This window comes from Conger conger, chromosome 1 (genome assembly GCF_963514075.1).
Source record: "Conger conger chromosome 1, fConCon1.1, whole genome shotgun sequence".
Lineage (NCBI taxonomy): Eukaryota > Metazoa > Chordata > Actinopteri > Anguilliformes > Congridae > Conger > Conger conger.
Genome location: NC_083760.1, coordinates 79,197,871 through 79,211,808, shown reverse-complemented (window position 1 = coordinate 79,211,808; position 13,938 = coordinate 79,197,871). Strand labels below are relative to the sequence as shown.

The 13,938-nt window shown below is 45.9% G+C and overlaps 1 protein-coding gene across 1 annotated transcript in view; it reads right to left on the bottom strand.

Moving 5' to 3' along the window:
* ddr1 (discoidin domain receptor tyrosine kinase 1) overlaps positions 1-13,322 on the bottom strand; it is a 38,172-nt gene extending 24,850 nt beyond the window's left edge. Inside the window, exons 1-2 of the mRNA XM_061250770.1 lie at positions 12,913-13,322; positions 1,285-1,429 (exon numbers count right to left, since the gene is read on the bottom strand). Coding sequence (XP_061106754.1) covers positions 1,285-1,372 — 88 coding nt within the window. The 5' untranslated portion in view covers positions 1,373-1,429; positions 12,913-13,322. The remainder of the gene's footprint in view (positions 1-1,284; positions 1,430-12,912) is intronic.
* Between the last annotated feature and the right edge of the window lie 616 nt (positions 13,323-13,938).

Sequence of the window (13,938 nt, the reverse complement as noted above, 5' to 3'; positions counted from 1 at the left end):
GTTCCTTGTGTTATATGGAGGTCTGCTTTTTTGATTGGTTTATAGTAATGGATTTGTTTTATTGCGTATTTTTATCTATTTTAGGAACATTGTGATTGTTTGAATTGTGTATTTTGTAAATACCCTTTGCAATATTTTAACTAAAGGGGACATTCTCTCTCCCATTCTCTCTTCACACTGGGAAATACACCTCAAACTCATCCCCTTCTCCTCAGGTCCCCCTCCCTCTCCTCAGTGTGTGTGTGTGTGTGTGTGTGTGTGTGTGTGACTCCTCTCCCCACAGCTCTCCTCAGTGTGTGTGTGTGTGTGTGTGTGCGTGCGTGCGTGCGTGCGTGCGTGCGTGCGTGCGTGCGTGCGACTCCTCTCCCCACAGCTCTCCTCAGTGTGTGTGTGTGTGTGTGTGTGTGTGTGTGTGTGTAACTCCTCTCCCCACAGCTCTCCTCAGTGTGTGTGTGTGTGTGTGTGTGTGTGTGTAACTCCTCTCCCCACAGCTCTCCTCAGTGTGTGTGTGTGTGTGTGTGTGTAACTCCTCTCCCCACAGCTCTCCTCAGTGTGTGTGTGTGTGTGTGTGTGTGTGTGTGTGTGTGACTCCTCTCCCCGCAGCTCTCCCGTTCTGCTGGGTTCAGGCCCGGGGTGAGTGTGAGGTTTCACCGGAGCTGAGATCACTCTGGTCCACCCCACCCTCCCCGCCAAACACCTAACCTTTATCCCAGTCCTCACGCGATTGGCCATTTCACACACATTGTCCGTGCAGAGGCCACACCCACCGGGGTGACCTCATTATGACACTGACGTGTCGTTTCCCCCGGACTCCTGTGAAGAGGAGGCGCGGGAACTAAAAAAAAAGCCGCTTAGTGTAGGCAGCGGATCAGAAAAACACAAACTGACAGGCTGTTTTACAAAGTTTCTTGCACTAAATTGTGTTCAGTAAAAACTTTCCAGTTTTAGAACATCTGCTTGCGGCAGCTGTGGCCTGCATGACGGCGAATTTTAAGACGAGGCAGACCTACTCAACAAACTCATCACTGGTGAAGTAAACAGCCATTTCACTGCCATTACGTTCACTCGGGGACGTTCGGTGTTTTTTCTTCCGCTCGCAGTTTAGCTCTACTACACATTACGCCAACACTGAGAGATTCGGCTAAAAGATTCCGTTTACCGGCGAGAGGGCGACAAAATAGAAGCGCTGTTCGAGAGACAAATGTGATTTTTATTCACGGCGACGTCGAAGAAAACACGTAAACATTTTAAAAGTTAAAAAAAATCATTCCCGTTCCCTCTCACCTGAGTTGAAGTGCCACTCATGGTCCTGTGCGGTTGCCCTGGCGACGAGGAAGGCGACGATTGGATACAGTAGCTTCAGGATCGCCATGTCGGCACCGACACACCCGTTACCTGTCCGGTGACAGACAGCGCTCTGCAGACATACCTAGCAGAGGTGGGGCAAAAGCGAGAAAGAGGGAGGGGTCGGGTGGTTAGCGCAACGCCCTTCACACAACCCATAGCCTTGTAACCCATCGGTTAACGCCACGAGCAACGAGACCGCGCGACAGGCGTTTCAGCCCGTAATCCAGAGCTGAGAGAGCCTGCTGTGAACACGCAGAGACGATGAGTGAAGCGTAAAGATTAACACACGCCCCGGGTCCCTGACTCTGCTGCACAGCCCTGCATATAAACACTTCCTCCTGGGAGACAGAGGGGTCTGGGCAGAGGCCACAAAGGTAGAATAACATGGGAGAAAGTGCCGGAAAGAGCTGCGCGCTGTCCACGCCGACAGCGCTTGGCACATGGAACAATAACCTTTGCACTCCGGCGGGGGGGGGGAGCGGGAGGAGGTGGAGACCGTTGCCATGGCAGCGTGGTGAGGGGGGTAGAGAGCAGGACGGAGCGGCGTCTGAGCGCTGGAGACTCGGCCGCACAGAGAGAGCCCCGCAGGAGCGGGGAGGACGGGGGGGACAGCTGGCCGTGTGAGTGACAGCTCCGCGCTCGCCCCCCCCCTGCACCCAGAGCACCCGACAGCTGACCTACAGCTGCGTGGACACGCGGCGCGGAGGCCGCGGAGAGAGGGGCGGCAGGGGGAACGCAGGGCATGAAAGGAGGGAATGGAACAAGACAGGTGACGTGGGCAGTGTGAGCAGGGTATGGGTGTGTGTGTGTGTGTGTGTGTGTGTGTGTGTGCGTGCTTCTGTGCCTATGCACATGTGCATGTGTGTATATGTACGTGTGTGTGTGTGTGTGTGTGTTTGAGTGGTGTGCGTGTTGTGGGTGTGTATGGTGTTTGTGTGTGTGTGTATGTGTGGTGTGCGCATATGTGGTAGGTGTGTGGTGTGTGTGTATGTGTGTGGTGTGTTCACATGCGTGTGTATACATGTGTATGCATGTGTGTGCGTGTGTGTGGTGTGTGTGTGTGTGTGTATGTGATGTGCGTGTGGTGTGTATGTGGTAGATGGTTGGTGTGTGTGCGCGTTTGTGTGTGTATATGTGTGTGTGTGTGTGTGTGCGCATGTGTGTAAGTGTGTGTGGTGTGTGTGTGTGTGTGTGTGTGTGTGTGCATGTATGTGTGTGTGTGTGTGTGTGTGTGTGTGTGTGTGTGTGTGCGCATGTGTGTAAGTGTGCGTGGTGTGTGTGTGTGTGTGTGTGTGCATGCATGTGTGCGTGTGTGTTTGTGTGTGCATGTATGTATGTGTGGTGTGTGTGTGTTTGTGTGTGTATGTATGTGTGGTGCGTGTGTGTTTGTGTGTGTATGTATGTGTGTGTGGTGTGTATGTGTGTGTATGTGTTTGTGTGTGTGTGTATGTATGTGTGTGGTGAGTGTGTGTGTGTATGTGTTTGTGTGTGTGTGTATGTATGTGTGTGGTGAGTGTGTGTGTGTATGTGTTTGTGTGTGTGTGTATGTATGTGTGTGGTGAGTGTGTGTGTGTATGTGTTTGTGTGTGTGTGTATGTATGTGTGTGGTGAGTGTGTGTGTGTGCGCGTGTTTGTGGACACAAGCGGCTGACCCTGTCTGAGAGGCACAGCAGTGTTTTCAGACACAGCCAGTGCAGCTGTCCTGGATGAGAGACAGGCTCTATGAGACAGACCCTGGCACACAGGGCACAAGTGTGTAATAACACAGACCACCGGTGGCCTCTTCTGGGAAAACCACCACGGTTACAGAAACTACAGAAAAACTAAGACCGTAATGACCCCGTGCTGAAATATGAGGTTTTAAATTTATTCGGATTAAAATGCTGCAAGTACACAAAGAGCAAGAACTGGAACAAAGAACTAATGTATGCCTGTTTTCTACACTGCCTGTTGAGTTGCCATGGTATCCTTTCAAATAAAGATCATAACTGACCTGAATTAACATCCATCATAATTAACAATGTCACAGTGACTAAAATAATTATATTGAATAGAAAATGGAAGGAGAGAAAATAGAATTGGCCATGTTTTTCATCAACAGGGACAAAGAAAAACGACTATGAGTAACTGCAAATAAATCTAAACAAAACTGAAAAGGGGGATGGCTGCAATGCAGAATGCGGAGTGTTTCGAATTAGCGCAGTTACGCGTGCAAAAAGCCGGCGCGTTCTATTGAACAGAAGAACATCACACATTATAACTGATGTCTCCACTAAAACAACTCATCACAAAAACAACAATTATTCACGAATTCACAATTAATCCTGAGACGACAGTGACTCATCAGGGACAGCTGTTGTGGACGACAGAAGTTGCGTTTCGCCGCAGCCAAACTACTTGATTTATCTCTATAGCAAACAACCTTGGCTGCCGAACAGCGTCTAGTGGAGTCATATATTACCTAAACTTGGAGCTAGTGTTCACACAAAGTCTCGAAAACATTTTGATGCCAAATATGTCACCGCCATCTCGGGAGCGTTGGGAGTTTCCAGTAACTCGCTCTCAAAATTCTAAGGGTCTCTTAAGCGGGTCAGTCAGCACTTTTACCGCTTTTGAGCCGTTTCCCGGGCCTGGACCATAAAGAGCCTGAATCAGACCCTCTCTCGTGTCCAGGATATTGACTCAGGTCTGGGTGCGCTGCATATTCCCTGGCGCTGGCTACATCCTCCTGCACATGTTACCGGCCTTGGCAACATGGGTGCCTGTCGGTGCCAAAGAGCCCTTAACGCAGTGTGTCACGGCCCTGACATCATCAAGAATGTCCGCCATTTCCTCAGACTCGAAGCGATTCGGACGGGGGGGGAGAGAGTTAGATAATAGGTGGAAGAGTTAGTCAGTGTGCGAGAATGGGAAAAACAATATTTCCAGGAAGAGACCCATCTGAGTAAGAGGAGCGTGAGTCATTGAGACTTCCTCCCACGATTCCCAAATTCAAATTCAAAGCTTTTAAGTACCGCCATTGGCGGATTACAGCACGCACGAGGTTTATAATCCAGAATTTCCGGCACTTTTTACAGTCGAACTTAATTTTCCGTTTTACAAAACGAGTGTGTTGTTTGGATCACGGTATCCTGTTTGGAACCTTAAAATGTGTTTCTACAGCATTTTGGAAAATCCCTCAGGACCACGTCTGTCCAATCAACTTCTTGGTTTGAAGACATGTTATGGTTTCAATGTAATCGAACATTCCATAAAATTAAAGACATCTACTTAAAAATTGTGCATATACATATATGAATTAATAGTCAAAGTATATACTGGAGCATATGACCATCAAAGCTGCCTGCAATAATCTTTGTCTTCAGTCTGCTGTAGCCAAGAACAGGGAAAAAAATAACTCACTTCATTATATAGGCTCATACAGTCCAGCTCCCGTCACACAGATTCACTGTTCCTGTGGTTAAGGGGCAGTATAGAACAGTACAACTTACAATACAGCCAATAGTCCCGAAAATTAGCATGAACATGGAGAAACTTCCAGAAAGTGCATCCATAAACTGCAGCTGCGCCACTCCACAATTAATCATATTTACTGGAACTAATTGCAGACTAGCACTGCAGAGAAATCCACAAATTAATAATGATGATGTGATCATAAGTGATCATATTTCTTTTCTCTTTTTTTATTAGAAAATGGCAAACAACAGTAATACATTCATAATGGGATAAAGCCTCAGTGTAAACACTCCACGCCCAAAACCACAGATTTTCATGCGAGAACTCAGCGCTTCAGCCACAGACGGAAATGAGTGCGAGTGAACATTCCTCATAGGGCCAAGATAAGGGGCATGGGGGCAACGCTGGGAGAGGATTAACCGCTGTGGCCTGAAAGAGAAGAAAACATGTTGGGCCCATAACGTGGAAGAATGAGAGCCAAACACAATGAGGAAGCATTGCGCCATCTCTTCTCTGGAGCCGGAGATGGCGTCAGTTATACAAGAGTTCCACGGAGTGTGATGTTTGGGGAAAACAGACTGAAATGTCATGTTCCGAGATGACAAACGGGCAGTGGCTGAGTGTTCTTGCCAACAACTCCCGCATCACTGCTTGTTTCACTTAGTAAGTCCAAACAACACTTTGGGACAATAAAGAAAACAGATTAAAAAAAGACAAAACAGATACAAAGGCGGGCAAAGAAATGAGCGTCTCCGCTATAGACTTTATCCCCGTTTCTCACATGCTGGTCATGGGTGAATAATAGGAAGGCCAAGGAATACAGAACCTTCCGAAGAAGGGTTTGTTAGGAAAGAGATTGTTGAGAGAAGGGTTTGTTGGGAAAGAGAGTTTGTTGGGAGAATGGTTTGATGGGAAAGAGAGTTTGTTGGGAAAAGGGTTTGATTGGAAAGAGCATTTGTTGGGGGAAGGGTCTGTTGGGAAAGAGTTTGTTGGGAGAAGGGTCTGTTGGGAAAGAGTTTGTTGGGGGAAGGGTCTGTTGGGAAAGAGTTTGTTGGGGGAAGGGTTTGTTGGGAAAGATAGTTTGTTGGGAGAAGGGTTTGATGGGAAAGAGAGTTTGTTGGGAGAAGGGTTTGATGGGAAAGAGAGTTTGTTGGGAGAAGGGTTTGATGGGAAAGAGAGTTTGTTGGGAGAAGGGTTTGATGGGAAAGAGAGTTTGTTGGGAGAACACACAGGGGTTACTGTGTACCACACACCCCATCCCTCCAGCCATGATGGGAATATTCGGCTTCTCCATGGTGTACAGCAGGTTACTGTGATTTTCCGCTTCCCGGACTGAAGGATAGTTGTCTGTACTTGTTAAGGATCTGCCCCAGATTTGTGCCTCAGACAAAGTTCTCTTCTATTGTATAATTGCTTGGTGGGGTTCCACCGCAATCAAGTGTGTTGTGTGTGTGTGTGGGGATGCAATTTCATCCTACCGAAACTCCAAATGAGAGCCTTTGTTTGATCTCGCCATTTTGGACTGACTGCGATTGGACCAGCTGCTGCGATACTGGCAGGTGCCGGCGAGGGCTCGGAGTGGTAGTTTTCTGCAGGGCTTCAGAACACGCTCTTGGGTGAATTAGCTTACTAGGCCGGTGTGAAGGGAGGAAGGGAGAGAGGGAGAGAGGGAGAGAGGGAGGGGGGGAGAGAGGGAGGGGGGGGGATATGTGGCAGATCGGTGCTACTCTCACAAACGTCAGTGAGAAAACGAGGTCTTCCCGTAAGAAGTGCCTTCGTCAGCACAGAGAAGGTGCCGGAAAGACTGAGATTGAGACCAGAGACTGAGGACTGTTGATGCAGGGTCAGTGTGCAGAAAAACAGAGAGACGGTGTAACCGACAGAGCGAGAAAGTGAGAGGCAGCAACAGGTCAGGTTTGAATTTGTTCTTGCTTCAGTCAGCATTTTGAGATTGACTGAGAAAGCAGAAACTTTCACTTTTGCAAGCACCGAAAGAGGCCAACCAAATGGGCTATATGACTAACTGCCAGTAACGCCCGTTTGAACACGCACAGTCACACAGCCTATAAACCCTGTAAACTCACGACTGGTACGGGCCTGTGCTCTCTCATGAGTAATGCGCAGTGAAACACAACCTGGCACAAACACCCACGACCGGAGGATGGACTACATCACCGGTAGAACCTGAGGGCAATACCTGAACCCTAGGCCCCCTTCAACTCCTCCTCCCGTCCATAAAGCACGAAAAAAACCTGCCGTTTGACAAGCACCTCCCAAAACCCCTTTCTCCTTCTCATATTCTCCTCCAGCCTCGGGAGGGAAAGGGTGACGTCACGCCTGAAGTCTCACAAAACGCGGATTTAGTCAGGACAGAATTGGCCGAGGCTTAAAAAAAGGAGGAGGAGGGGGAAGGCATGCTAAACGATCTTTGATGTTGGCGCCGCTTGCTGAAATTTGCCGGAAGCCACGGGTAATTATTTGCGGAGTACCACATGCGTGGAGGCAAGCTACCAACTCCTCTCAACTCCCCGGGAGACAAGGCGAGGGGGGGGCTGCTGTGTTTTCGCTCAGGCCTGCCTCGATTGTGTCAATGTTTTTCTCCCCCACCCACCATTGGGAAAGACTTAAGACGAGTGATTACAGGCTCAAGTTTAAGCCCAAAGCCAGACCTGCACTTTTCACAGCTAACTGAGTGGCACACAAAGGAGGAAAAGGCCAGAGGAGCACCTTGCGCTCCACACAGCCTTAACAAAGACCCAGAGAAGCCATATTGTGCGTATCATGCATTCCCAGACCAGGTACACACCCTCTTGATCTGCCTGCCCACAGATCCACAATCACCCTCTGAACTTTCCTCTCCTGGCAGGTACAGACCCTGGCAGCACCAAGCTACCAAATAAGAAAGCAATACTGCAATACTGCCACACTCAAAACTTCACTTTCTGTGCACGTTTAGCTGTATTTTTATGTTCTACTAAATTTTCCAAACTAGTTATTGTCCTCAGTTATATACTGAGCTTTTAGCTGTGAGTCCTTCTAAGCACCAAGCCTAACTCGGGTCCCATTATCTCCATTGTTCCAATACCAAAATCATCTCACCTCAGGTCACTGCCTTTTCCATGAAATCCATGGATGAATTTTTAGCCATTTTCTCTTATCAGTAGAAATTAGGCCTGTAATGAGTTTTCTTTCAGTGGATATTTTAAACAGCCTCACTGGGTTCACCTTTAACCGTCTGCACAAGGGGGTGTGGAGGACACCTATGAGAGGAATTGCTGGGCTATGCATCTGCACTGAAAATAAGCATTATCCCTAATTCCTTAAGGTTTTTTGTGCTGTAAACTAAACCACAATTTTGTTTTGAACAGATCGTTTAAAATGTCATTGATACACTGCTATGCATAATATGGTACTAATAACATGTAATAACATGGTACACTACAGACCTAAGCCACACATTGAAGCATATGTTAAAGACTGTTTGCCAAGAAACAGGAATAAGCAGTTTCTGAAAATCACTTTTGCAGGAACACACAGTCATTATATCTTGCATGCAGGCTAATATTTACTGTTGCATTACAGTCGTGATTTATGCTGACAGAATGAGACAGAGCCTGCAATACTGGTTCAAACCTCAGCCCAGGGCCTGACCACACATCCATCTGCCCCGAATACTCTTTAAAACTATTTAAGCTGACCATCAAACCAACCAGGCCAAATAAACTCTCCTGAACCACCGTCTCAAGACAACCAAACATGATAATTACTATTAATGTGCAATTTACACAATGGACCAGCCAATACATTTCATAAGTGCTAAATGCAGGCTATTTGGATTCCACTTTCTTTACCATTTTGCCTAAACTCTTCTTAAGAACCTTCCACAAGCTCTGTAAAATTAGCATTCGTTATTATCCGAGCAATAGTGACAGACAAGTGTGTTAAAGTGTTTCACCAATGAGTGTCCCATGAGGTCACTGGTGACACTGTGCCCAGGGTAGGGTTAACAAGTCAACCTGTGCGTCGAGTTCATTAAATATCCATAATGTGGCAGTGTATCAACTGATCAATGTATCGATGGGTGGACACACCTTCAACTCTTCCTAGTTTAGAGATAATTTACAATGAAATGAACATTTTAGTGCTTGTGGCCATCATGATGTTGCCATACAATGCTTACAGTTTCATACAATTTCAATTATAACAATGTCAAAACACTGTTATTTACAGACAATTGCGTTACGATAACTGCTTTTAAATGCATGCCTGTGTATAGTACAATTGGTATATACCACAATTATCCTGTTTATTGTTTACTGATCACGACAGTAATTTATCAGAGCCAGTGAAGGAAGCTCTAGATAAGTCCTTATGCATGCTCAAACTCTGAATATTCATCCAACTAATCATTTGCAATGAAATAAAACTGTCTAGTGCACAGGATTTTCAGGGCAGGCTGATAGGTTGGACTGTAGAGCTAAAAATAGATTCCTGCCCAGGTAGGGTATAAATCTCCAAGAGACATGAGATAAATCACACCAAGCTGGGCGATGGTGACGGAACTGGAGGGCAAGAAGTTGCCTAGCAACGGTCGGGGCAGTTTGAAGACACACTGAGAGTGACATTTTTTTTTTTTTTTATGTAATGCAACGAGAATGAGGCGCTGGCACAGAAAGCATGCGAGGCGTACCGCAAACGGGAAGAGCTACGGGAACAGCGGCAGCTTCAAAGCCGGACAGGAAGATGAAGTGGGAGTGAATCGAGAGAGGATGAGCAGAGCCAGATAGGGAGAGACGAACATCATCCGAATGATCGATTACAACTTCGGCCGGATGAAGGGAGAGAGGGAGGGAGGGAGGGAGGGAGGGAGGGAGGGAGAGACAGAGCGGGACGGAGAGATAGAAGCAGAGACGGTCTCATTGCAGAAGAAAGAGATCAAATGGAACCCGTGGATGGCTGAAAATCAGATGGGAAATGAACCAACTGTGTGCAAAAAAAGAAAGGCACTTGAGATAGCAGCAATGCAGTGTCACCCCTGCTTAAACAATACATCCTTCCCCAGGGCTTATTGCAGCCCCCCCTCTCATTTAATACAGCAGTCACACTGGCAGAGAAATTGGATTGTTGTGCTCTGGAAGTCTAGACTGAGGGGGAAATTAGTTTAGGAGCAGAAATAAACTACTTAGCAATAAAGACTTTTTCTACAGTCTTAACTCAAAGGGTTTCCTGGAAGAACTGTCACCATTCATCCAGTTTGTGAGGCCGTACCTTTGATTGCACTCGCACGAGGTCTAGCAGGAGCTCGAAGGTTATCGTGAGTTCCCTAGAAAAATTCAATTACTGGAACATTGAAACTACAGTTTCAAGTGCTGGGCTAGCGCACTGCGCTTCACAGGAAAGAGAGAGATTGTGTGATTTGGACTGTACATTAAAACAAGCATAGTTACTGCTGCAATCTGAAAAACGATAAAATGAAAATGAGAGAAAATGTGAGCTGCTGAGTACTCATACTTTTGAAAGTCAAACGTATTGAAAAAAAAGATATATTGTTGTCATTAAATAAAACAAAACGATTTCCATTCTGGGTAAATTACTATTGTTAGGCCTATATTTTCTTATAGCCTTCTGTATATGCCCAGACTTAATGCTAAATACCTTGCTGTTCTGAATACACAACATGGAACATTAAATGGTCAATATTAGCAGAAAAACATGTCCACACATGAAATTTAAATGTACTGTTCTCTGCAAGTGCATTTCTTAAAGTATTCCTCGATATTAACAAACTACAAACAATATTAACTCTATACTTGTAACCTGGTTCTTATCTGAAATATGCACAGACTTGAAATATAGATGGTAGTTAATTTGCTACTAGTTTGCTACTAAAATACAAATAGTCATGACTGACCAACAACCCTACATCCCACTAAAGCAAAATGTGTGGTTATTTTTGCCCCTGAGCAACTACCCATAAATATACCAAAAATGTATCTTTAATGCACAGATCCATGATACTCTTGTGTTCTAATACATTCGAGGTTCATGTAGACATGTTGCTCATCTCTTATGACTCACCCCACTTCAACAAACGGGGCTGTATGCGAACATTTCTTCCAGTTGAAAATTCTAGGAGCACACTTATGCATCCCAATTAGTAGCTGCGCTCCGGTTTGTACACAACAATTTTCAGGAGAAAGTGCTCCTAAAATGGGAGCTCTGCAGGAGCCTGGCAACACAGCTTCTTTGAAGCCATCAGCATCAGATTGCGTACGGGCTAAAACAGGAGTACAATGAGGAGGTGTCCCCCGCTGGGTCCCTGTGCCACCCTCTGCACCTCACTGTGCTGCCACTAACGGAGAGCATGAGGGTTTATGGCTCTTATCTGTTTACAAAACCTCCGGGTTTATGGCTGTTATCTGTTTACAAAACCTCCGGCCGGTTTGTTTGCATAGACTGGCCCTGCGAGACTCACTCCCCCACATCCAGCACCGTCCCCGAACCAGCACCGTCCCTGAACCAGCCCCGTCCCCGAACCAGCCCAGTCCCTGAACCAGCCCCGTCCCTGAACCAGCCCCGTCCCTGAACCAGCCCCGTTCCCAAACCAGCCCCGTCCCTGAACCAGCCCCGTTCCCAAACCAGCCCCGTCCCTGAACCAGCCCCGTCCCCGAACCAGCCCAGTCCCTGAACCAGCCCCGTCCCTGAACCAGCCCCGTCCCTGAACCAGCCCAGTCCCTGAACCATCACCGTCTCCGAACCAACCCCGTCCCCGAACCAGCACTGTCCTGCCTGTGACGGTGCCACCACAGCTTTTACCCTCCAGACCTAAATAGTTATTAGTCTAAAAAGCCAAAGTTCTTAAGCCATTTAAGAACTTTTCACATTTTATCTGAAAACAAGAAGCTGTGTGGCTCTTTATTTACATGGGAAAGCTACACAGTCAGGTTATTAGCAGTTCCTCAAGTTGATACTTGGAAAAGACCCGAGGCGTCTTTGCCGTTTGAAAGGGGCTTTTATTTGAAAATTGGCTCTGGGTTTTAGCAGTCAGTTGCAACCCTTTCTAATAAATACAATTCTGTCCAGGGTGTCCAACCACTAAGGGCCTGAGGCCAACTTAACTGCTGTCAGAACAGGAGGGTTAATAATCACTCTGTGGACAAGGCCATTTCTTTAACAGTCACCTGGATTTCCGGTACAAATATCAGACTTTCTGGCCAATTTCACTGGTCTGTTCGTCGTTTTAAAACATTTGCTCTTGGATTTGTGGAAGGGATAGATTCAATTCTTCCAGTAGAGTTAAATTAGTGAAGGGCATTGCACATTCTTTCAAATTAATATGTAGGTCCCGCAGCTTTTTCCAAAATGTATACTTTAGGCTAAATATGTTCTCGCATGTTAATAGATAATTGTACAGAATGGGCAGTTTTCTCGGGAATCACTCAGGCTACATTGTTTTATTCAACTTGAAGTAGTTCTACAGCTACATTATTGTACAGCTAGAGGAGTTGTCTTTATGCTGTCTTCACAAGGTCTTTTTATTCGCTCGACAGGCCCAGATTGCTTTAAATAACCTTAGGGTAGGTATCATAAATTACAACACTATTAAATCCATGAATACTATTTGATATTTACTACAATGGAGGGACAGTCTCTCAATACGCACGTGGATACAATACCCACTAATGACAACCAATCATACAAGCGTTGCCCACAAAACAACTAATAACTTCGTTTATACATATAGTAACTAATATTTTAATTATCAAAGGCTATATAATATCGATATTATAACATCGAGAGAGAGTTGCGTCAATACAACCTGTCTCGGTCAGGCAAACAAATAGTCGCAACGTTACACCTCACTATGCGCCGTGCTTCCCGGGTGCCGTAGCTGCCAGCCAACTTTCCCTTATACAGACCGAGACACTTTGACGCCAATCGAACGAGTGACAGACAGACAGACAGTAAATGGCACCATTAAAACCGACACATGGACAAATGAAAAAATAGCTTAACACATGGAAGATGTACAGCAACACGCCCAAGCCCGCAACATTTAGACAACGACAGGCACAAAGTCGTGCGTGTGACATTTCGCGTAATTCTTACCTAAGACACCGACAACTGCGAAGAACTCCTTTATCGACCCGCAAGTTCCAACTCGTTTATGGTGTGCCTTACTCCGAGTATATCGATTCAGCAACAGGTTAAAATCCAAGTGAGGGCGAGATATGCCGTTCGTTCGACCTTTGTCAACCTCGGAAAACAATAAAACACGCTAAAATCTTAAAAATGCATTTAGCACACGAAAACAGTGCAATGTGTCCTGCTCTAGACAGGCAATCGACGCAGATATTGCTTTTGGGTAGGGGTCTATGTGAAAGTAAATAACAAACTGCTGTTTGACATAAAGCTCGCTCGCCAGCTAGTAAACTTAGCCACAGGTCTTTGGACGTCTTTATTTTTCAATCAGAGACCTGCTCTAACTGCGCACACGAGAGCACCGCTCTAAACCCCAGCTCCCCGCGAGGCTAGCAAACGCCACCAGGTGCTCATTTGCATATCGGCAGTAGTCCTATCCAATGACAAAGCCGAAGTATGTGTTTATTTACATATTCCACCACAAAACCCGCCAATCAGAACTATGCCTGGGCGGGCCCCCCTAAACCCAACAAGAGAATATTACATTTAATGTGAGCCCTCTCAGCCCCGGAGTTTGGAGGGAGGGGGTCGAAACTGGAATGGTGAGATTTGGGAATAGGAAATATAATACAGAGACAGGAAATAAGAAGAATCACCTTGTTAACCCTTGACTGAGCAAAGGTGTCCCCCCTGCTCTGAGTTTGTGTTTTTAGTGTAAATCTAGTCACATGCAATTTAATAATTATATATATATATATATATATATATATATATATATAGCGTGTGTGTGTGTGTGTGTGTGTGTGTATCATATATGCTATTGAAATATTTTAAAGCAACATTAAAGAATTCTAAACTTTTTTTTCTTGACTGGATATCCACTTAAGAAGACTTCAGAGCAAAATGTTATTATATGGTAGGCTACAGTAACTATATACACCCAAGAGCCATAATGACTGTTATTTAAAAGATCCTATTAAAACACAGTACTTT